The sequence below is a fragment of the Seriola lalandi genome, unplaced genomic scaffold, assembly GCF_002814215.2.
Source record: "Seriola lalandi dorsalis isolate HSWRI2012SDOR001 ecotype SW California unplaced genomic scaffold, Sedor1 jcf7180002054133, whole genome shotgun sequence".
Taxonomy (NCBI): domain Eukaryota; kingdom Metazoa; phylum Chordata; class Actinopteri; order Carangiformes; family Carangidae; genus Seriola; species Seriola lalandi.
Window position 1 is genome coordinate 325,311 of NW_019524686.1, and position 23,312 is coordinate 348,622.

Sequence of the window (23,312 nt, forward strand, 5' to 3'; positions counted from 1 at the left end):
TTTGTCTAGTCTTGTCTTTTGTATGTCTGCTTATTGAAAATTAATAAACACATTTAAAAAAAAAAAAAAAAACTCACTCAAGAGCCATTACTTCGAAGTACCACAATGTATGCATATTATCCCACATAAAACACATGGTTTGTGTGGAAGTGGAAGAGGAAATAAAGACCATTATGTTGTAGCACAAACTTCAAGTAATACTAACAAAACAGAAGTTAGGTCCAAGCTCATCATTCAGAGCCATATCTGGAAAAAAAGTTTTTGTTTCTGCTGACTAAAGGGCAATCCTACTGAACACGTCAGACCTGCTGGAAGATACTTTGCTCACACTGACCTGTTTAGGGCATTGCACATCTCAATGGTGACCAGCACAGACAGGGCCATTGTCATAGGGTAAGGGGACTCAAACACCTTACAGTCCATATCCTGGAAGTCTGGATTCTCTGGAGCACACTGCAGGAAGTGGCTCTGTAAGAAGTGAAAAATGATTCAGTCATATCACTGTTTGTGGGGAAAAAAAAAAAAAACACAGAGCAAATAGCAGATAGATTTAAGTTTTTGCATTCAAGTGTGTTAAATTAATAGTTGTTTGGATGTAGTTCATACCAGCTGGTAAAAGGTAATCCTTGGTCCATCCTCAGCAGCAACAAACCACCAGGCAGCAGCACCGACAGTGGCAGCACCCACATAACCTGATGACGCAGACCAAAAAGACGTCTTTCAAACATGCACACAATGACACAGATGCCTGGTTACTTGAACCGGAGAAGACAGCAAACTGTAATTACATGTGAGCGCTTTCTTGTGACTACCTACATTAACTGTACGTTCACATCATGCTAATGTGGTAGATTTGAGCTTACGAATTGCTAGTTTTTGTGCTGGTTACGTGGCACTGCCAGGACATTAAACCAGCAGCCCTACTGTATGACTACAAGCTGATGGTTGATGCTTCCTAAAGTTTTCTGCCAATTATGTAGAAACAATCAAGGAAACATCAGAACATCTGAAGGCATTACTCATTAAATACCAGTTCTTTTCCCTTAAATCACTTGTTGAATCCGCATGGTAAAAAATAAGAAAAACTAGATTCAGGTGTCACAGGCAGCACACAATCTGTCACACACTGTCCTTCCACAATAATGATCCAAATTTCCCCTCTTACATCCAATGGCTAGGTATCTGAAGAAGAGCCATCCAGAGATGAGGGGCTCGCGAGCGTTGCGTGGGGGTTTGTTCATGATGTCCAAGTCTGGTGGGTTGAAGCCCAATGCGGTGGCAGGCAAGCCGTCAGTCACCAGGTTGACCCAGAGCAGCTGAACAGGGATGAGAGCTTCAGGGAAGCCCAGAGCCGCAGTCAGGAAGATACTACATACAAAAGAAGCATGATGTACGTCAGTGGGATTGTTATTTATTCGGGGAATGGAGTGTGTTTATATAAACCAGTCATCCTTACCAGACAACTTCGCCCACATTTGAAGAGATGAGGTATCTGATGAACTGTTTCATGTTGTTATAAATGGCTCTGCCTTCCTCAACTGCAGCTACAATGGTGGCAAAGTTGTCATCAGCCAGCACCATCTCAGAGGCGGTTTTGGCCACAGCTGTGCCTGAGCCCATGGCAATACCAATCTCAGCCTTCTTTAGAGCAGGAGCGTCGTTTACTCCGTCACCAGTCTGAGGGGGGAGTGAAAACCAGGTCAGGAAATCATAAATAATGTTAATGTTTTAGAGGCGATTATCAATGACAAAAAAGCATGTCCCTTTTCTTACCATAGCTGTAATCTCATCATAGGACTGCAGGTACTCCACAATCTTGGATTTATGTGAAGGTTCAACACGAGCAAAGCAGCGGGCCTTGACCACAGCTTCTCTCTGTGCAGCAGGTGAAAGATCATCAAACTCTCGGCCAGTGAAAGCCATGCTGGAGACGTCATCCTCCTCACCAAAAATACCAATACGTCTGCAGATAGCCACTGCCGTTCCTAAAGTACAGATGAGGGAACATTATTTACTTCTTAAGGCTTCCTGGAATTCAAGTGTGTAAATGAATCTTGAATTAACACTGTGCAGAAACTATAATGATATGTGCCAGTCAAATTTTATTCTCTGCGCAGATGTGAATCTCTCTACATACCCTTGTTGTCTCCAGTGATCATAATTACTCGGATGCCAGCAAGACGGCAGAGTCGAATAGAGGCTGCCACCTCTGCTCTGGGAGGATCCAGCATGCCCACACAGCCGACAAACGTCAGATCAGTCTGGATGATAACAAAGAGAAATAATTGCGTCCTAACAAAATCACACCAGACTGAGGAACCTAGAAACCAAAAGCAGAATCCAGCCAAATCAATCTTTCCAAGCTCTTACCTCATACTCAATAAAGCGAGTGGAGTCCTCTAACACCAGTTCATCTTTGCTCATGGGGTTGTCTCGGGTGGCCAGAGCCAGACAGCGCAAGGTGTCCCTGCCAGTTCCATATTCTCTGATGACAGACATTAGTTTTTCCTTGATGCCGGGGGTCAAGGGCACCTTGTTACTGCCCACCCGGACATGTGTGCACCTGTCAATCACTCCCTCAGGAGCACCCTAAAAGCAATCAAAGAAAGGAGAATAAGGACAAATGAAAAGAAAGGACATAACAGTCTGCAAGAGAAACTCTTTCAACAAGTAAAACTTTGTTAAATATTTTGCAAAAATCTGAGTTACACCCCCCCCCCCCCCAACATTAAGTCTCACTGTGACTATTTCTTACCTTTACAAACATCTTGCCAACAGAGGAGCGGGCTTTATTAGGAGTGCAGTACACAGACATGGACTTCCGGTCTCTGGAAAACTCCAAGGTAAACTCTTTCTTCATCAGTTGCTTGATGACCTAAAGATACGATAAAACACAACTGCAATGAGCATCTTCAAAGAGGAGGTGAAAAATGTGTAAGCACAGTTTTCATAACAAGGAAATGACTTTAAAGAACTGAAGGTTACATACAGAATTACAGGCGTTAGCTCGCTCAATCTTGGAAAGGCCTTTAACATCTGTATCAAACACGTTCATCTTCTCCACCAGGCATGTGAGAGCTGTCTCTGTGGCCTCACCAACCTTCTCATACACACCTTTGGTCTAGACACACACACACACACACACACACACACAGACACACACAGACACACACAGACACAGACACACACAGACACACACAGACACACACAGACACACACAGACACACACACACACACACAGAAGAGAGAGAGAGAAATGGTCGATCTTCATCCACAAATGTCAGGTGTTGCCAAGGATTGTGTACCAATTAACGTAGAAAAATCTTCACCACTAACCTCGTTATAGTCCAATGAGGAATCATTACAGAGAGCACAGATAGAGGCCAGCTCCACCAAGGCATCATACTGGGAACATTTGACTGGTTTTGCATCATGGTACCTAAACAAAAGATGGATGTAGAAAAGAAGCAACTAGTCAGCCAACTGTGCAGTGGTTTACATTAAAAACTAATTTTCACTATATCTTAGAATAATCTCTTCCAAGTAGTATGAGATTGATGAATTTTATTATTAATACATTATTTTCACTTTAAAAGGGAAACAGGCTGAAGACACTGAATACTCACACTTCTCCATTCGGGGCATATGTGGAGCCTGTGACAGTGAATTCCTTTAAGGAACAGTGCTCGCCCTCTGCTCGGTCAATGATAAACATCTAGAAACATAAAAATTGTAGAGACAAACTATTAGTACTTAATACTGATACTACACCCCTACTGTATCTGTGGGTAAATACCTCTGATAAAATGGACAGGAAAAAGCTGAGAGGCTGAGGAACATTGCTTTCAGCAGGTGGCAGCACACTACTATCCAAAAGAAACCTTCACATCATGAATCCACTTGAACATAGAGCAGGGTATAACAATGAAATGCTGAGCCAAAGCAGACATTGAAAACTCTGGTGGGGAAGGTCCATAAATGTCATGTTACAGCAAGGCAGACACAGAGTTCATCATGAATACACTCTATATAAAGTGAATCACTTGAAGGCGGAAATAGTTTGACCATGAGTATCAAAACCTTTGCGTAAGGACAGTAGTTACAGTCTCTGGTTTATTAAGGTCCTTTAGAAAATTAATTCAAAAACTGTTGAGTTTCAGTTCAGTTGGAATGGTTGTTTTTGCATTTCATTTTCACTGAAAAAAAATTTAAGAACAATGACGATGGGATTTTTGTTACTCTTGTACCAAAAAACCATGTTTACATGTTTTGGTACGTCTGGAGAATTTGATTGGTAGGCACCACAATGCTTATTGTGCTATCAATGCACAACAATGTTGTGACACATTTTACCTTTATCAAAAAAAATTGCAGCTCCCTCAATTTGGATATTGCACCTGGCCATATTGCGATTTCAATTATATTTCGATTAAATGTGCAGCCCTAGACAGCATGAGAATTCTTACCTCAGCTGTCAGCTGTTGTAATTCACTCATACGTAACAGATTCTTACATCTAAAGCAATACATTTTCCCAAAATTGAGAGTCAGGACAGAGATGTTGCAGATGCATCAAGCACAGGTTTCTCTATCACTGACTGACAAATGACCAGGAATAGCATCCAACTGGTTTCCAAAATGAAACCTTTCAAAATTGCTAAACATAATTTTCAATTTATAAAAAAAGTGCTGGAAGAGTAAAGGAAGAGCAGACAGACAGCAGAGAGAGAGAGAGAGAGAATCTTTCAACACAAGGTCAGTTATGCAACTCTAATGCTGGTTCTGCTGCAAGTGACTAACTACTGCATACTGATCAGCATGCTGCCTGAGCAAGAAGGGGGAGGAGAGTGGAATGAGGAGGGAAGAAAGGAGGAGGGAAACAGAGGAACAACAAGATAAAAGGCTGAGGAATAGTACTGAGGAAGATGGTGGGACAGAGCAGGAGAGAGGAGTATGATGAACAAAAAATTAAGAGATGCTAACACGAACAAAGGAGCTTACACCAACAGGGAAATCATATATACTCTGTAAGTCTTACATAGTCAGTATATAGATATATAATAGATAATAGTTCATATACCCTATTCAGTGTCAGCAATGCTCACTGCCCAGTAAATCCCCAATGTCAGCAAAAGGCTTTCAGGGTTACTTCATTGCTCACTGAAAGTTTACACTTGAAAAGTTCTCAGATGTCAGGAAAGTAGCCAGCCTTTGCCCTTTCCATGTACGGCAATGGTTTTAAAAATCTCAACTTGGTGAACAGCAGAGCTTGTCACTGCTAATTGTACTGTTTTTCCTGAGGAGGATGTAGACAAGCCACACGCTGCCTCATTGACACATGGTGCTGACACCATTTTGTGGCCATAACAACTTAAATAATAATTGTTGGGTTCATTAAAATTTTGGGACCTACAAACAGATCACAGGTCACAGACCAAGAAATTTTTGGAGACCTAGCATTTAGCGATGGATCACTCAGTTTAACTTTATCACAATAACAGTATTTCTCTGTGTGGACCAGTTATGAGAGCATCATGGTCAAATGATCTGAAATCGTCTGCTTACACAATCAGATCTAAGGCAGCATGAACTGTGACGATGTGCAATTTACAAAACTTGTGTCCTAAACCTCAGGATAAAGCAGGAGTGTGATTACAATCATGATACGTGGTGGGTTATTTTGGTCTAATAACTGATTTTTTCTTTATTGACACACGGCTGTTGTTATGTTTATATAATGTTATCAAGTTCATATGGTAGTTGAGCACTCTCACCTGTTGACATTCTGAAGAACAAACCTAGCATGTAATGTCTTGACTCTACAAGGTAGAGAATAACATTTACACTGGTTACTATGAAACCAGTGTAAATGTTGTTAGATAAGCTAACAATGTGAAATTAATTTCCGGTGAACTGAGTTGACTGTTGAAGGTTGGTGAGACGACTTTAAATGACTGTTTTCAATAGCAACAATAGTCTGTAAGGTAAATATGGGAAATAAGGGGGGTAGATATAGGATTTCAGATTCCCTCTTAATTTAAATACATAGATAACCATAAACCTATGCAATACAAATTAGATTTGTATTTTCATTTTGAAATGTACAGGTGCAATTCACTTGAATTGTTCAGAGGACTGAGAGAGACTGGGCTGACAACATGTTGAACATCAGTCAAGTGAAGAGGTGATGACAAGATCTCCTTTCCAGTTGAAATGTTCTTTATCTTTACATCTTAACTTAATTTGTTGAAGCTTTGAATTATTTATTAACATCTTATTCTAAATGCAGATTTCTGACCGGTTACCCCACAGACTATGATTCCCCAAGCTAGCAGGCTAGGTTGTCTCCTTCACAATATCCTGTATCTAGATTGCAGTGTGTGTGTGTGTGTGTGTGTGTGTGTGTGTGTGTGTGTGTGTGTGTGTGTGTGTGTGTGTGTGTGTATATTATTAATTAATAAATGAAATTCACAAAATGAGAGGTTTCTGGTTTCTTCTGTCTCAGTCACTGTTGACCGTTCTCTTACCCTGCACACAGACATCTGATTGGTTGTCAGTGTGCCGGTCTTGTCAGAGCAGATGACAGATGTACAGCCAAGGGTCTCCACAGAGGGCAAACTGCGGACAATGGCATTCTTCTTGGCCATGCGGCGTGTTCCTAACGCCAGGCAAGTAGTGATGACAGCAGGCAGACCTGGAGAGAAACATCAACATAAACACAGAGGAAAAGAGAGGGATTAAGACATACATGAGAGATAAATGGTTACAGAAAAAAATGGAGACATCCATTTATATTCATTTACTCAAGTGGTGAAACTATCCTTAGTCCCTGTAGCATGAAGTATTGAAAAATAGCCCAGATTATAGGATTTTCCAACCAACTGTTCCAGCAGTCTGAATAGCAACACAATATTGGGAGTCTCACAGCATAAATAGCATGTTAAGGACATATCTGCATTTGTGCAGCTCTCCAGCTTACCCTCAGGGATAGCAGCAACTGCCAGAGCCACAGCGATCTTGAAGTAGTAGACAGCGCCTCGAATCCAGGAGCCTCCATGGACAGGATCGTTGAAATGTCCAATATTGATGATCCACACAGCAATGCAGATCAGTGAAATAACCTTGAATCATCATTAGTTTAAATTTAAAAATCACATTAATAGTTATCAATTAATCATAATTAAAATCAACATTATATATTCTGGGCATCCAGAAATAGCAGAGTACAAAAAGGCAAGAAACAACAGTGAGAGAGAATTTCACAAATAACCTTAGATAGTTGCTGTCCGAATTCATCCAGCTTTTGCTGCAGTGGTGTGCGCTCCTGCTCTGTTGATGCCATCTCATCTCGGATTTTGCCAATCTCTGTGTTGCCACCTGTGGCCACCACCACACCAACAGCCTTACCAGCTGCAATGTTGGTGCCCTGTGAAGGAGTAGTGAAAAGCAGACAGTAGAGAACAAACATGTCATGCATTAAGCTTCTGGGCATATGAGTGAAAGTAATTAAACAACTTTTCTGAGATGTGTCACAGAAGACACACACACACACACACACGATTCAACATGCAGCAAGAATCAACATGCAGCAAGAGTTAATGCATCACTTTCTTAAATTAATTGTAGAAACAAGTGAAAGGGGTCATGGCAATGTATTTCAATTTTTGCCTGGAAGCAAATTTGACAATTTCTTTTGTAGATGAAGGTGCACATAATTAAAATCCTTTCAACAAATAAAAAAAACAAACTGCTGAGGACTCTTTATCTGTCTAGACATGAACTGTTTTGTACTTTTCATTCATGTGTAAGACAGAAAAAGCAGGGACGTAATTGGATAATTCAATATTTCCCCTGAAGTGCCGTTATCTTAAAATAGAAAAAAGTGGATGTGAGGAGGAGGGATATAAAACAAATAGAAGGAGGAAGATGACGACAGCAAAACATTGTTGCCCTTATAGGTGTTGCCAGGCTCAGAGAAAAGATGAAAAGAGCAAGGATTTAAAAAAAAAAACAAAAAAAACAAAGTGTAAAATGAGACTGAACAGCCAAAAATGGTCTTGTGAGTCACTCACAGAAAAGAGCATGTTCTTCTTGTCCTGGTTGACAGCACGAGGGTCAGGCACCGGGTCAGTGTGTTTGATCACAGACACTGACTCTCCTGCAGGAAGAGGAAACAAAAGATATGAGAGAGGTAAGCAGTTGGGAGAGTTCCTACGCAGGAGAGTAAATTGGTAGCTGTGATGCTTGGCTGACACTTTGGGCAGATGTGTGGAAAAGGCTTTGCAGCTGACTGAACAGGCCTGACAATTATCAAATGCTGCACTGCCACTGCCTTTCAAACCCCATATCTGATGGTGTGTTTGTGTGTGTAATCAACTGTGCAAGGTCTGCACTGTTCTGACAGAGTAAGGCAGGGAGCATTTGACAGGCCGTATGGCCATGAATGGGGAGAGGAAGAGAGGAGAAAAATAGCTGAAACACTAAAATATCCCATGGAATTTGCTACCAATTAAGGCAGCAGAGCAAGACAAGAGATTTAAGGACTTGATTCACATAAACCTTCTTCTTTCATGCATTATCCACCACCCAGTGTTCTCCCCTTATTTTCCATTTACCTCACTGCCCAATTATCCATCATGACTACAGGTTATAAAGAAGGCAGTGCGCCATTAATTGCTGCTTCTTATTTTGCTACTTCTTGGTTGATCAGAAGAGGCGAGTTGTTGCAGAGGCAGGCCAATAAATAATGTACAAGTAATACAAGTTTACATAAGTAAGCTAAAAAGGAAGAACTTCAAGGACAGTATTATGTAAACATACAGAATGCAAAATTATAATGGCAACTGACAGAAACTCACATAGACAAAGGAGCTTTAGGAAATTTAGAAACAGTTTTACCTGTAAGAATAGATTGGTCTACCCTCAGCGTGGTTGACTTGATAGAAGACAGCCTGATGTCTGCAGGCACTTTGTCCCCAACTGTGGACAGAAACAGCAAAGCAGAGGAGACATGTAAGTACTTCCTCACAAGTTAAAATCATCTGTAAATGAAACAAGACCACAGGTGTATACATACCTTGTGTAACTGGATTAAGTTAATTTTAAAGGTGTACAAACACAGTTGTAATAGCAATAAAAAAAAGCAGAGTGGTGTCATGTAAATGTCCCACATGTAAAAAAAAACATCCTCTAAAATTAGCGCACTGTATAATGAAAAGAGAAAATACTTAAGATAAAAGCAATAAACAAAAATCACCACACAGACACTTAAATCTTGGAAATAAAATCTACTGCTGTGTAATCCCAGCTCATCCCCCTATGGGAGTAATAAAATAATCAAACTCAAGTTTTTGTTCGGGAGAGGCTGAGAGAGTGTCATGCATTCAAAAATTAATGTTCCACTCATCTCCTGTACGGGACGCAAATAGATTGCTGCTCATTCTTTCCACTAACACAAGGCTTTAGCAATCCCTAGTAAAACAAATGTAAAATGTAGATATATAGCAGATCCCAAACAAGTGCTTCCTTTGCAGAAAGAAGATAAGTACCATTAAAGCCAGTGACTTTTAATAGCTTTTCTGTAAAGGGTATCTTTTTGGCTCCTTTGTATGGTTTTTACATGCAGTTTAGGCCTGACGTGAGCTGATAAAAAGTGCAGATAAGGATGATTGAAGAAAAAAAGTATTTAAAATTCAGGCCATATTCTGCACTCTTTTCAGCTTTCAAATTATATATTTTTTTTTTTAAAAAGTAAGATCCATGATGAAGAATGAAAAATATTACCTGAGAATATGTCTCGTCTAGTAATGATGTTCCCTGTATAATATTGTACTATTACAGTAAGACTATGGGCCAGCTATGGTTCCCTATGGCACCCAAAATTGATGGCTGACATTTTAATAAATTTTGAAAGCACAACGAAAAATGACAAAGTTGCATCAAAATGAAATGTTACTTTTAGCTTACAGTAAGACATCACATAGCTTCAAAAGGTGGTGGTAAAAGCAATATAAAGCAATGACCCAGAGGCTCTTAAGAGATCCCTCTGTGGACAGTGGAAAGTGGTGACAGACATGTAAACCAACCCATGGGCCTCTGCAGTGCCCTTCTGAGTAGAGAGTAAGAGATGAGGGGAGAAAGAGAGAAGAGAATGGGAAGAGAGATCAGATGAGTACTGCAAAACACACGTCCAAAAATGGGAAAACTATTTTGATCAGTTGCAAACATGTGCTGTTGGATTTGGGGGAGGGGGAATGATAAAAAAAACTTCTGTTTTAAGCAAGGAGAACCCGCTTCATGTCATATGAATTGAAATAGAAACAGTATGACATGTCCTTGTGTATGTACTGTTCATTCATTCCCACCATTATCATGAGTTTTATCCATTAATACAGTGACTGAAGTGAGGAAATTCTACACAAAAATTATGTAACCAATGAAACAGTATTGTTTCACATTTGTTGCTTCTATGCCAAAAATTTTAAAATTGATCTTATTACTGTAACATGTAGTAATGCTGAGTTCACGGTGAGTGATGCTTCTGGACTGTACCAGCTGCACTACCAAATATAGTCCTCCAGTTGAATAGAGGCTGTCAAAACCACTTCATCATCACCTGTCTGCCTTCAAACTAGATCCTCCTTTAACACACAGGAGATAGTGGAGGAGATGAACAAGCATAGCATGAGGGAGGACGCAAAGGAGATGAGGACCTGTATTTGCTGGTAATATTAAAGACTCAAAGCCCTGTGGGACTGTTCCTCCAACGTGTCACTAATTAGAAAACCTCATACCTTGAAGAAATAGTGAAACACCTCCCAATTTACCACCCATCATTGTATACTGTGAATAAGATCAGAGCATAGTTTGGCTGCAAGAAGAGATTAAAATTAAATGTACTTTCTTTGGAATAAAGAACCTACTACATTACAAACAGCAAATCATAAAATGGCCAGTAATAATTACATAAGCATAAGCTGCAATTATTAATTCATTTGAAATTACTGTTGCTGTTTATTAACGTTGCTACAAATCGTTTTAGCAAAAACAGCAAATACAGTTATTCTGCAATTATCTTCAGAACTTTGCTGCAGGGGGATTTGCAGCTGTTTAAACTAAGAGTGACGTTATCTTTCCTTTCATCTTACAGAACATGCCCTTTTTAGCTCCTATTTTTCTGGGAAAGAGTGGACAGCCTCTGGGATAGGACCTTTCCTTCTCCCATGTGAATAAAGGATTTTCTCTGTTATCTGTTCCCTTGGGTGATGGACAAATGTCAGGCTGCATAAACTTAAATGATAGCACTTCATCAGTTGGTAAAGTCGTCTTCATACCCTTTCCAGGCCAGGGTCTGTATCCCTTCTTTTCACTCTTTATCCTGACCATGGTCTAAACCCCTCCCCTGATATGACTGATGGTATAGTCATAACTCTTGTGATAAATCTCTGTAAATGTGAACTGCAGAAGACAACTATCCCATACAACAATGGCTAAGGTCAACTCAACGTCATAACATGGAACAGGACAGTCTGCATTTTAAATATGGATTTGAGTTATAGCACAGACAGCACAACGCCTTACTGTACATCATGGGGGGGTCCAATGAAACTTTAGAGGTCTTAAGGGGGTTGTATATATTCTGATTGAGGCTCTCTGATGTGCTAGCACGTAGACTTGCAGCCTTCTGGGATGTTTCATAAAGCCCTCTCCCACCCTTATGAATGGAAAAATTACAAGACCAAACATTAACATGCACAAACATACATGACACTGTGCATGCAATGTAACTCCTGTGTAATAATGGAGCAATACCTTGAACATGTGAGAGGCAGAGAAAAGTTGAATAGACAGACAGCAGATGATGTACAGAGACAAACGGCATGGGTGTTGACAATAGACAGATCATCCTACACTGTTAAACATAAGAAAGGAAATCTGGCCACGTGGCCATCTGGAACACAAATTATTTATCGAATTGAATCTGTACCCTTTCTAAATGTTACATCCTGTCTTGCTGCCCCCCTAACCCCCCGAGGCCTGGACAAAACAAGATAAACTACAAACCAGGAAGAGCTGAGCTGATCAGTCTTAAATGTAATACACATCTGAGTCAAATACAACCAGCAAGAGTGAATCAGAGGGAGAGAAAGAAAGTGAGAAAGACAGGACATGCTTTTATTCCTTGTGCTCAGGATGCTGTTGATACAGGAGTCAAGGTCTTGACTTTAGCAACTAAGAACCTCTTGTCAATTTAGGCATTGCAAGCTGAAACAAAAGCAAGCCAAAAGAATTGACAAAGAATTGTCACTGTTGCCTCCGTGGAGTGCTGGGAGTCAATTAAACCAGTAGAATCACTTAGGGGTTTTAATGAAACCTCACAATAGTCAAGAGATAGTGTATGAATGGCTCAACTGAGGGACAGTGAGTCACAATTATGTGGGCTGTGCAAGACAGAAAAGCAAGGCATAACAGGACAAGCAGGAAAGCCAAGAACTTTCACTCTGAAAGTGATGTGTGAAAAAATAAATAAATAAATAAATAAATAAAAAAAATACATTTTTGGCTTTTGGCAAGTACATGAAGGTTTAAATCATGATACCTGACTGTTATACGATCTATCAAATTCCTGCCAGTTAAGCAGAGCAACCCTTTCTGACATTCAATGGTCAGAAATTTTTGCATTTTGCGAAGACAGTTCAGAAGATTTCATACTGACATAAGGCGTACATTAAGCAACAAAAACATTATGGAGAGTGGGTGAATTCTATTAAGGTCTTTTTAAATTCAAGATTATGCTTAATTTCCTCTCCGCCCATAGACTGATGTATTCAAGGCCGGAAATAAAAGCGTATTTCTTTTGGCAAGGCAGCCCCTTTTTCAGAAGAAGTAGCCCATTTCCCCTACATACAGCTACAGGAAACCCTGCTCTAATGTCATTCTTTTTTGACTGATAGGGTCTTCAATCAAAAAAGGAAGTAGAAACAAACTGGAATAAATGACAGCTTCAACATGTAAAGTTGTTAGTGTGTCTTAACCAAAGAAGGACACCTCCTTGTTAGCTCAAAGTGTATAATAAGCTATTAGCTGCAGCAATCTGGTCAGAACTCTGGATTTTATGGTTTCAGTGTATGATTTCACACTTACCCTTAGGGTTGAAGGGTTTTTTTTTTTTTTACCCCTTTTTCACCAAAATTAGCACGTATTTTCCATGTTTTTATACATTAGTAAACCTGTTAAAAAAAAAAAAAAAAAAGGCTAGACTCCTTTCCCATTGCCATTTTCCTAGTGTGTCACATTCAATATCACAAACACACCATAGAGCAGGGTTAGTGACCAACAGAAAGCAGAAGGGAGCGACTATGTTACAGCGGTTCCTTTTTATGTCTTTCAATTCACTCTCATCAAACTGCTCAAAATGTTTGAGCGCTGCTTAAACTGATGGATAGAATTTGTGGCTGCAATTCCCATAGACTGCACCAAAGGATACCATATTGACATCTCATCTAAAAATATGTTCTCTTAAAAGGTGGCCGCTAAATGACCAGTTGCTACAGCTGGCAGCTCAGAACTCTTCCACTGATACAAAAAAGAGGCAGGCGTTTCACTTGATACACTGCCCACAAAATCAGATAAAGCAAACGGTGGTCATTGATACCCGTTTTATTCTGCACCAAAACAAACTGTTTGTGCAACACAGCCAAAACACTGAAATGTGACAAGTAAGCAAATACTGTAGGGAAAACATGTTGCAGAAGAACATCTTTGTTAGCCTGGAAGAGAAGAGAGTGCATGTCTTCTGAATAGTTGAGTCAGCAGAGAGGAGAAGTGGACACAATTTTCACTGTGTCCAAAGATAGGTGTGTATTTCACACACTCGGCACAGAAATGTCTACTGACCACTTAACAACAATTGCCCTGATGGAGCATCTAAGGTGGTGACAGCAAAATTATCAGAGCTCTAGATCTAAAAGTAATTGAAGGATATAAACCATATGCCTTGTCTGACAAGATACTTTGCAGCCTGGCATTACACAGCCCTCATGCTGCAACTTGCTGGTCAACTGGTTGGTTGTCCTGCAACGGCTAATACAAACACATGCACTCACAGCTCTTTGGCTAAGTAAACGAAACTATGCAAGCTCCTGTAGAAACTGCTCAATTCAGTTTGTGACAGATCCATACTGTGCAACTAAAATCTGTTAATCCACTCCATCCTCATTACTTATGTGATCTCAGAGGCCCATCTATCAGCTTTAAGACCATATTTATGCAAACAGCTTGCTACCGCAGACAGTAAATCACATGCTATAACTGTGTATATAAAGCATGCTGAGCAGTTTGTTTGATTCAGATACTTTCCAACTAAAACATCACAGTTGGCACATTGAATGGCCTGTGTGGTAAAAGTTGCTACAACACAAAACAGTGGTTCTACTTGGATTATAACATAAAACAATGTCTGAAGTGTTATCATGAATGTTAAGTGCAACAGTCCATGCTGAGATCAAGTCCTGTAAGAGGGGAACAAAAGGAGGAGGCTATAGTGGCCACATGATCACTGAGATTGGCAAACAGAAGCATCAAAAGCTGAGCATCACATCATCAATCAGATTTCATTGATTCTGCTTCCATTTCTGATTCTTGTCTAACCCTGGTTCAGATTATTGTTATATTATAGGAGTAAAAAAAAAAAAAAAAAAAATGAGTCTGAAAAGGTTCTTATCTTTTGGTAAAAAAATAAAACAAAAGATATCCCCTATTATATTTTGCCATGCACAAGTTCATTGTTCAGTGTTTTACATTTGCTTTTTCTTGAGGCTTTCTCTGTTATTTTATACAGTATTTACAATTTTGCTATATGGTCACTGTACAGTATTTTGTGATGATTAACTGAAGTTTAGCACTAGCTCTCATCTGCAAGCTCCAATATTGTGAACACTGATGCAGACCGAAACACAGTAGGTCCTTGTTTTAGAGTGGCTTTAATTTGTATTTTCTGGTTATTTATTGGAGGCTAAAATTAGGTTTTGACCTCACTGATGCCTTGTGTCTTCATTTAAAAATAAGCATGTACTATTATACAAGATCATTTTGTCTTAAGTCCTGCACTTATATTCTCAAAAAACAAGTTAGTATGAGCATTAACAAGAGAACTTGAGGTTGCTCAAGCTACACTGAAAATTTTTATTACTCAAGAGAGCGTAATACGGCGATGACTCTGAAAGGCACTGGAACGCTGAGGGTAAATCCATAAACCTTTCTTTTAGCTTTAGACAAATATTTAAAAGAGAAAATATATTAAATTTTTCTGTGACCCTTGTCTACTAACCATTGCTTTGTGAGAAAGAAAATAGGAAGCTACATCATTAACAGACACAGAAAGACTGAATGAAAAACAACCAAAGAAATGTAAGAGGGATCAAAGACAGAGCGGCCATTAAGAAACAAAGATCAGTAAGAAAACACAGAAACCAAGAGAAATGAGGAGCAGTGACGCAAAAGGCATAAACATATGTGGCCCAGTCCAAGTTGAGGTTAGCAAAGAAATGTTCAGGAACAGATTGGGCCTCTGCTCTTGTATTGCATAACTGCTTTACTTACTATGCGTTACCATTATTCTGAAATTGTCATGGGAGTTGAACAGGATGAGAGATCAGCTGTGTGTGTGTGTGTGTGTTTAGACTGTGTGAAGAGTACGTCATAACACTATTGATGGTGTTTACAAAATTGATGACCAATGTTATCTATATCTAACCAATAGCATCTGCATGTTGAAAAACATCAATTCAATAAGCAATAATCTATAATAAATCTGACATTTCTTTAAATTGACAAATTTTTAAAATGTGACTTCTCTAATCTGATTTTGTTGTTGACCTATTTTCTCCTGTCGTAATAACTCTCATGGAAGTGAGAACATTTGGCATATTAGAATGAAACCTGTCTGAATGCATTCCTGTTTTTTTCCATCTTACCTGCCACCTCAACAATGTCTCCAGGTACAATGTCCCGGGCCTTGATTCTCTGGACGCTCTTCCTATCCTGGCGGTACACCTTCCCCATCTCTGGCTCATACTCTTTTAGTGCTTCAATGGCATTTTCTGCATTTCGCTCCTGAACAGTAGAGAAGAATTAAGTTAAAGGATTAATTCACACAGGGAGTAAATAGAAAAAAAAAAACAAAAAAAACAAAAAAACAGAATTTATAGGGGTGTGCGCTTTGACCATTTAATATTGTATCAATTTTGAAGACGTCCACAATTTACATTATTACATCTCTTCATAGAGATTGTAACATTTTGCCATTGTACCAACTGTATTCGGTCGACCCTCATGACATGGATCCATGCTATGTTCACTACCCAATGGTGTCATTGCCTACTAGATGGCTATGCAGTCTTCTCAGATGTGTTGTTACGGCTAAAGCACAATTATTCAAAATAGACTTAAAAGAGTTAACTTAGCCCAATCTTTACATAAGCAATGTGACAAATAAAAAATAAACTAAGTGCGAATCATGATGTGGTTATAGACAGTGGAGCAGATTCATGTAAACACTGGGACATGTTACAAAAGGCTATGAACTGAAAAAAGGAAGACAGCTTTTGCCTCAGTTTTCTTTTCAGATGTGAAAAATATTGTTTGGACTTATGCTAACGTTGGACTTTTGTTTACTTTAAGCACTGGTATAAGTAAATATAAGTATAAGTCCCATAAGACTTCAACCCCATTCTTTCTGTTTTGTCCAAATGTTCCCTTCTTGCCTGCTCAGTTCCTTTCTGAATCATTCTTCACTTGCACTTTTATGTTAGTGCTGACTTCTCCTTGCCTGACTGATTGCTCTCAGAGTGGACAGGTTTAGTGGCAGCTCCCAGCCCAGCTGGCAGGCAGCACTCACCTAGACATGGCAAGACAGGGTAACACACCCCAGGACATTGTGGTCTTTTGTAAGGGATAGCAACTGGGACATGAAGTCATTAAAATGGCTGCCAGCAAAGGTGAGGGTTTACAAGGTTAAAAGGAAGCTAGAGAGGGCATGGAAAACTACACTTGCTTTTAATTCAATGAAAGTACTTTCAAAACAGGCAGAGTCATGTCAATGACAACAAAAAAAGCAACAGGATTTGTTGCATTAACAAAGGCGGACAACCAGCTACTTAACAACTCCCCATTTACACAAGCCTCAGCAGGACCTTAAACAAGCATTTAGTTAACAGGACAATCCAGCTGAGGCCCACCCAACCTACCAGGTATCTTTGATCAACTATACCAGGTGTGATTTGCAATCATGGGGATTGTTATTCAAAAGAGTTTATTAGACATTTATCCCAAGAGACACTTAAACAAACAAAGATGCACTTTGGATCTATGACAAGGGCAAGAAAAATAGACTTGAACAAGACCTAGAGCCCTCAATCTTTCAGCTCTGACTCCATGGGCAAAATGAACTCATTTGCAGATATTAACCGCAAGATACAGTGGTGCCCGTAGATATTTAGGAATATGTACATAAATACTAGGTAAAAGTATGGTAAGATGTATGTGAAATAAGCAAGAAACCAGTGACGCATCATGTCTGACAGGGGAATGTCTACAAAATAATTGGCAATACATCAAAGACAAAATATATGGAAAGTATCAGGTAATTAAAATATGGCTGCTTTAATAACTTTATTCGTGTTAGTGGGTCTAACACATGAAGGACCCTCTAGAAACTTATTTAATCCATATAATTGCAAATCTCTTCTACTGTGTTAAAATGCCATGGGATCACCTCAGAATTCACATCCCCTACTCTAATATACAGATATTACACAGAGGAATTGGTGCAGAGGGCCATGCTGCCTCCAAGACAACCTGACATGCCAGTCAATATCTAACAGGAACATGCCCATCACAGTATTGTTCATCCCATTCCTTTGTGTGACATCCCAAGTATACAGTCAATCAATTCTGCCGAGAGCCGTTTTTGGGTGCATTAATCTAGACTAGCCCTCCACAAGGCATGTGCTAGGAGTTGGTGCACCTATCTATCATAACTAACTCTGGGGTAACACACTGTTCTGGGGCCATTTTGAATTTGATCAGCATGAGTGCCAGTCTAAAAAAAAAAAAGGATAATTAGTTTTTCTCTGTGTCCAGATAAGTGCCTCCACGACTGTTGCTGCCTTTGCTTCCTGCCTATAATTAAGGTGTATGTTGACAAATCAATACTGCCTCTCAAAGGAACTGACACTGTAAATCCTGGGGGAAAGCCAGGGCTCAGCAGGCAGATGTAAACATGGAGGCACTGGAATTGCATTTTTTTTGTTTCACCCTTGCAGACCAAATGTTTTCTTGCTCAGTCAAAGGGCAAAAGCTAGTGTTTCTCTGAAAAGGTATGCTAATGAATTGGGTTCAGAATATATAAAGTGAGGGGGAAGCGGAGCACGCCTGGCTTCCAGTGTGACTGTGTCTTTACCCTGAGGATCCAATACGATATATGCTGTACCCTTGGCCTGAATGAGAAATGTTGCATTTCAAATTTCTGTCTTTCATGATTAAAAAAATGCTTATAAGCTTTTCTAGTGCACTTTTCTTTGCATAGCATTATTTTCCCCTTTCAGTAAGAATCCTCATCCTATACAGCTTGCACATTCCCTACACACTTTTGGTGACAACTATCAAACTGGAGGAAGAAGTCATGCAGAGATGCGCTTATAAAGTTAACATGTGTTTACCTGCCAGACTCCTACAATGGCATTTGCTATGAGAATAAGTAGGATAACAAAAGGCTCCACAAAGGCTGTAACGGTTTCTTCTCCCTCTTCAAACCAGGCCAGCACCTAAACACAAAACACAGAAAAAGAAATTAACAATCAAATATAATAGTGATAACAATTAATACTGAAATGTGAGACACAGGGAGCACTGAAGTCCTGACCTAAGGTAACACTGGCTGCATCTCCAAATCACAACCAGAAATTAATACTCCCACTCACTGGATAACCACGCCAAGAGGTGTTTACAGAGGATAACAGTTTGAACAGTTATTTGGTGTGGTCACATAATTTTTATTGTACGATAAAATACAGTTCTCTTAAGCAATGCAAAACTTTACAGACTTTGAAAGTTGAATTGTGGCGCTCAATTTCCATGGAATATGACATTCTCGCTACTGAATCAGAATACACAGGATTTTCAAAATCACCACAATATGTAATAGATAATATCAGGGTGGCCAACCACTTTACGTCATCCACATGAATGGAACAAACAGGAGGTAGAAAGGTCAAAGCTATTTTCAACTTGTGTATTAATTGGTGTTGGACAAGTAGTTCTCCCAGTGTAGTTTTTGTCATCAGTCTTGTCTGACACAATATCCCACAACGTTTATGTACAAAAGTATTACATAAGAACTGTAAATTAGTAAATGTATGCTCACTTCTGTAGGATTCTATGTCACGTCATGATCAAAACTGACTGTACTCTGTAGTTCACAGAATGTGATGCAAACACAGTACAGTGAAGCATGCCAGAATGTAACAGATTGAACTGACATTCTTGCAGTGACGCTAGAATAGTTGTGTACACAATGATATAAGCTTCAGGCAGCTCTGATTCCAATGTACAGGCACTTTTCTATAGTATTTTTGTAATGATACATTGCCACTCAATTGCTGGACAATGGTGATTATCAAGTTTGTTTTGGTAAGAAACTTGTATTTACTTCCTCCCAGTGGCTTTACCACACACCTAGCTAGTAGGTGAAGTTGTGTCAGGACCTCACATTGACATTTACATATCTGGAATAATGATTTTAAGCATCTAACTCAAGCCAGCCTATGCCAGTATTGCAGAAACTGAGGCCAGTATGTTAGAAAGGCATGTCAGAAAGACTGATAGTGTAGTAACCACTTTCTCCTCTTTTGGAATCTGTGCCAGGAGTGAATTGTGTCAACCAAAATCCCAATGGCCCCCCATCTTCTACTCAACAACCTATTTAAGCATGGCCAATCAAATGTCAAATTCAATTTTAAGTGTCCATTGCACTAAATAATTTATGTTCCAACCATCAGTTCCCGGCCAACTGAATATAAAGTCTAAACAAATGTTGGTATACAACTTTGTAGTTGAAATGTTGTCACACTGAAATAAATGGAAATGTGTCTGCATGTGCGATTGAGAGCGTGTTGCTTACTACAACCACTGATTTATAAGCTTTGCAACCATAGCTGGCTGTCATCACCATGCCTCGAGAGTAGAAATAGGGCCACAGGATAGTGAACCTGACTCTGTGTCACACAGAAACTGCACTTGAGATTGCCACTCAGTGGTGAGAAGAACATATATATCTCAATTTTTTTCTGTTCATTTATGGATCTGTGATTTTGTATTCACAATAACAACATGAACACTGGACATCAAAGTAATAGTGAGACTTGTAATAAGTGTTTTAGTCATCTCTTAAGTGCAGTGGCAAATTAACACCAGGAAATTCAATCATCAGAGCTTTCACTCTTAGACATAACATGCTACTCATTCCAACCACAAGCCACATAAACACTGAACATGCTAAAGTGACACAATAATCTGTTTCCAGTTTAACATGTCAGCATTTTTTTTTTTCAACTGTGGACTTTTATACTATTGACATGTAAATTTAATATCTACAAACCAACAGGCTAAAAGAGGCTGCAATGATTTAAGATTTGCTTCAAGAGCAAAAAAAGGTAATGCACCAACGTATAACACATTAAGACAGAATCATAAAAAAGTTCATCTGGGTTGTGTCACCAGACAGATTCTGGGCGCCCTTCTGCTCCACTTTGAACAGCATTCTTGCTAAGCTGCAATCGGCACTCAATCAATCAGAAAAAGACTATATACACTTTGTAGGCTGACAGAGCTGTACACAGAAAAAAAACCTACAGTGGACTCATCACTAGAAGGGTGAAAAGAAAGATGGTAGAGGAGATGAAGATGGACAACGTTCAATGGCAGAGGGCGAAGTTTGACTGTTTTTCCCCTCCACACTAAAGGAAATTAAGCAGGTTCTTCTATTTATCTAAGAGTGAATTAACCTTTCATTACTCTAGCACTAAAATACTTACATACTATCTATACTTAATTTATCTTGAGTTGAGTGTTGAACACACCCCTTATGCTAGTGTGACAACCTGCTCACAGACTTTTACCACTAATCTCTTTATCTTGATAATGTAGTAAAGGAAGTATAGGACTTATGTTTTACCAGAAGTAGCTCTACCTCATACATATCAGTTGAATGAATACTGAACAAGTCACTCTTACACAAATATGTTATACTTACAAAGGATATACAGGCAGCAAGTAAAAGGATCCTCACAAGCAAGTCTTCAAATTGTTCAATCACCAGTTCCCAAAGGGACTTACCTAGAAGACAAGCGATAAATTCAAGCAAAAAAACAAAACATTAAAGAGATTCAACACATAAACAGGTGGCTACTTGCATGTATATACAATTGTCCACTCACCCTCCTCAGCTGGCAGTTCTGTAAGATCATCCCATCCACACCCCCACAGAAAGAGAAATTGACAATTAATTAAATGTTACTACTTATAAAATAATAAAATAATAGCATGCTGTTGTAGCAGTGGTGAAGCACAACAACACAGATACATAATGTAATAGAGGATTTTGTATTGAGAACTAACTGAGTCACAAAAATGATGCTCTCCAATATTTCAACATACAGATCATGACGTCAACAACGTTTCCTTTTACTCTGCATGTCGCCCGTTACAGATCTAAAGCCATGGCCCATTCATAGGCTACATGACACTGGGGGGAATACAGCTACTTGTTTTTCAACAAACTGACATTAACCAGCCCCTTACCGTTTGGTCCATATCGTTCCCGTTGTTTCTTCACTTGCTCTAAACTCAGACCTGTGCTTTCATTCACGTTAAAAAAGCTGTAAACTTCTTCAACCGTCTTTGTGTGTGCGTTGTCCATGGTGAACGGCCACTTGAGGACACCGCTTGTTTCGTCCTACTGGTCCCAACCTCAACCTGTCGTGGTTCTCTCCTTTTTTTGGTGCCAACCCGTGATTTAAGACAAAAATACTTGAAAATATTCGAGTGGGGGCCCACGGGGTTGACTGTTATCAGCTTGTTAGGTGTAACACCGGGGAGCGCGGCGTGCAGGTGTCTGGCGAGAGTGGACGGATTAGCGGCTCCTGAGCTAACGGTAGCTAACAGGCTAAAGCTAGCTAACTGTTGGGCTCCTCTGGCTGTGCTTGAATTCGCCGGCTGTGCTCTGCTAGCTTTCCCGCGAAACCTTTAACAAATAATTCATATCACCATCGCCGTCTCAGTTGGCTGTCTTAATGTCTTCCTCTTTTTTTAAAACAGCAAATTCCGGACTAAATCTATCCAAATAGATGGTTTAAACATGTGGCTGAGTTACTGCTTGGTTTCCTTCGCCCGCTCTGCCTGTGTATTGCGGAATCACCAGCGTCCTCATCGGCACCAATCGCGTTTGTCCGCTGCAGTTCTCGCGTACGTCGAATGCGGTGTTCAGTGTCCGCATGTGGAACCAGCTCATTGGTTGGACATACCGGAAATCCTACTCTCTCTCTTTCTCTCTCCACAATGATAGTGTGTTCGTGGTGTGAGTTGTTTCATACATTTATATGCCACATAACATTTATATTTTTATATTTTCAACACAATTTCCAAATACTAACTAAAGCAAAGTATTCTATCCAGTTTTGTGCATCTACAAAAGTGTAAAGTAAGAAATGATGGTGATGTAGAATGACTGTAAACTCATCTGTCAATATATCTTACCAGAAATAAAATTAAAAAATATAGTTTCTTCTTCATCAAAAATATTTCTGCTCTGCTCTTTTCAATGAACACAGTATCACTAACATAGTGATCACTAACATAGTGATACTGTGTGACAAACCAGTCTGTCTTATAAGATAGCCCTCTACTTTGAAACTATCTTGTAAAAATCTACTTTTTTGAAAGTGAAACAAGACAAACCAAAAAAAAACAAGGCATATGAATAATTGATGTGACTGTGTGTATAGTTCCTATGTTGATGGGGTGTGGGCAGTTTTAGGCTTAAAGGCTTAAATTATTACATTTTACCCCAATTCATCACAAATGAATGGTTTGGCCACTGTTCTGTTCTGTTGCCCATATTCCTTTCTACTTTATTCACAACGTGAAACATTCTTTAACCTGTTCTATTTTGAGTGAGAGTGACAGGTAAATGAGGATACAATTTTAGATTTATGTTAATAAATCCCTTCTTTCCCCCAGAAAATGCTTTCAACCTAC

At 39.4% G+C, this 23,312-nt stretch overlaps 1 protein-coding gene across 2 annotated transcripts in view; it reads right to left on the reverse strand.

The window, feature by feature from the left end:
- The window catches only part of atp2a2b (ATPase sarcoplasmic/endoplasmic reticulum Ca2+ transporting 2b), a 26,998-nt gene extending 4,495 nt beyond the window's left edge, over positions 1-22,503 (reverse strand). For both annotated transcript variants that reach the window (XM_023403425.2, XM_023403424.2), the window contains exons 1-21: positions 21,858-22,503; positions 21,494-21,511; positions 21,310-21,392; positions 18,719-18,823; positions 15,974-16,112; positions 8,898-8,978; positions 8,072-8,157; positions 7,270-7,425; positions 6,979-7,120; positions 6,527-6,693; positions 3,627-3,715; positions 3,337-3,439; positions 2,990-3,121; positions 2,756-2,875; positions 2,371-2,589; positions 2,138-2,261; positions 1,774-1,985; positions 1,457-1,677; positions 1,166-1,368; positions 607-692; positions 335-468 (exon numbers count right to left, since the gene is read on the reverse strand). In XM_023403425.2, the coding sequence (XP_023259193.1) occupies positions 335-468; positions 607-692; positions 1,166-1,368; positions 1,457-1,677; positions 1,774-1,985; positions 2,138-2,261; positions 2,371-2,589; positions 2,756-2,875; positions 2,990-3,121; positions 3,337-3,439; positions 3,627-3,715; positions 6,527-6,693; positions 6,979-7,120; positions 7,270-7,425; positions 8,072-8,157; positions 8,898-8,978; positions 15,974-16,112; positions 18,719-18,823; positions 21,310-21,392; positions 21,494-21,511; positions 21,858-21,975 (2,738 nt within the window). In that variant the 5' untranslated portion in view covers positions 21,976-22,503. The remainder of the gene's footprint in view (positions 1-334; positions 469-606; positions 693-1,165; positions 1,369-1,456; positions 1,678-1,773; positions 1,986-2,137; positions 2,262-2,370; positions 2,590-2,755; positions 2,876-2,989; positions 3,122-3,336; positions 3,440-3,626; positions 3,716-6,526; positions 6,694-6,978; positions 7,121-7,269; positions 7,426-8,071; positions 8,158-8,897; positions 8,979-15,973; positions 16,113-18,718; positions 18,824-21,309; positions 21,393-21,493; positions 21,512-21,857) is intronic.
- Between the last annotated feature and the right edge of the window lie 809 nt (positions 22,504-23,312).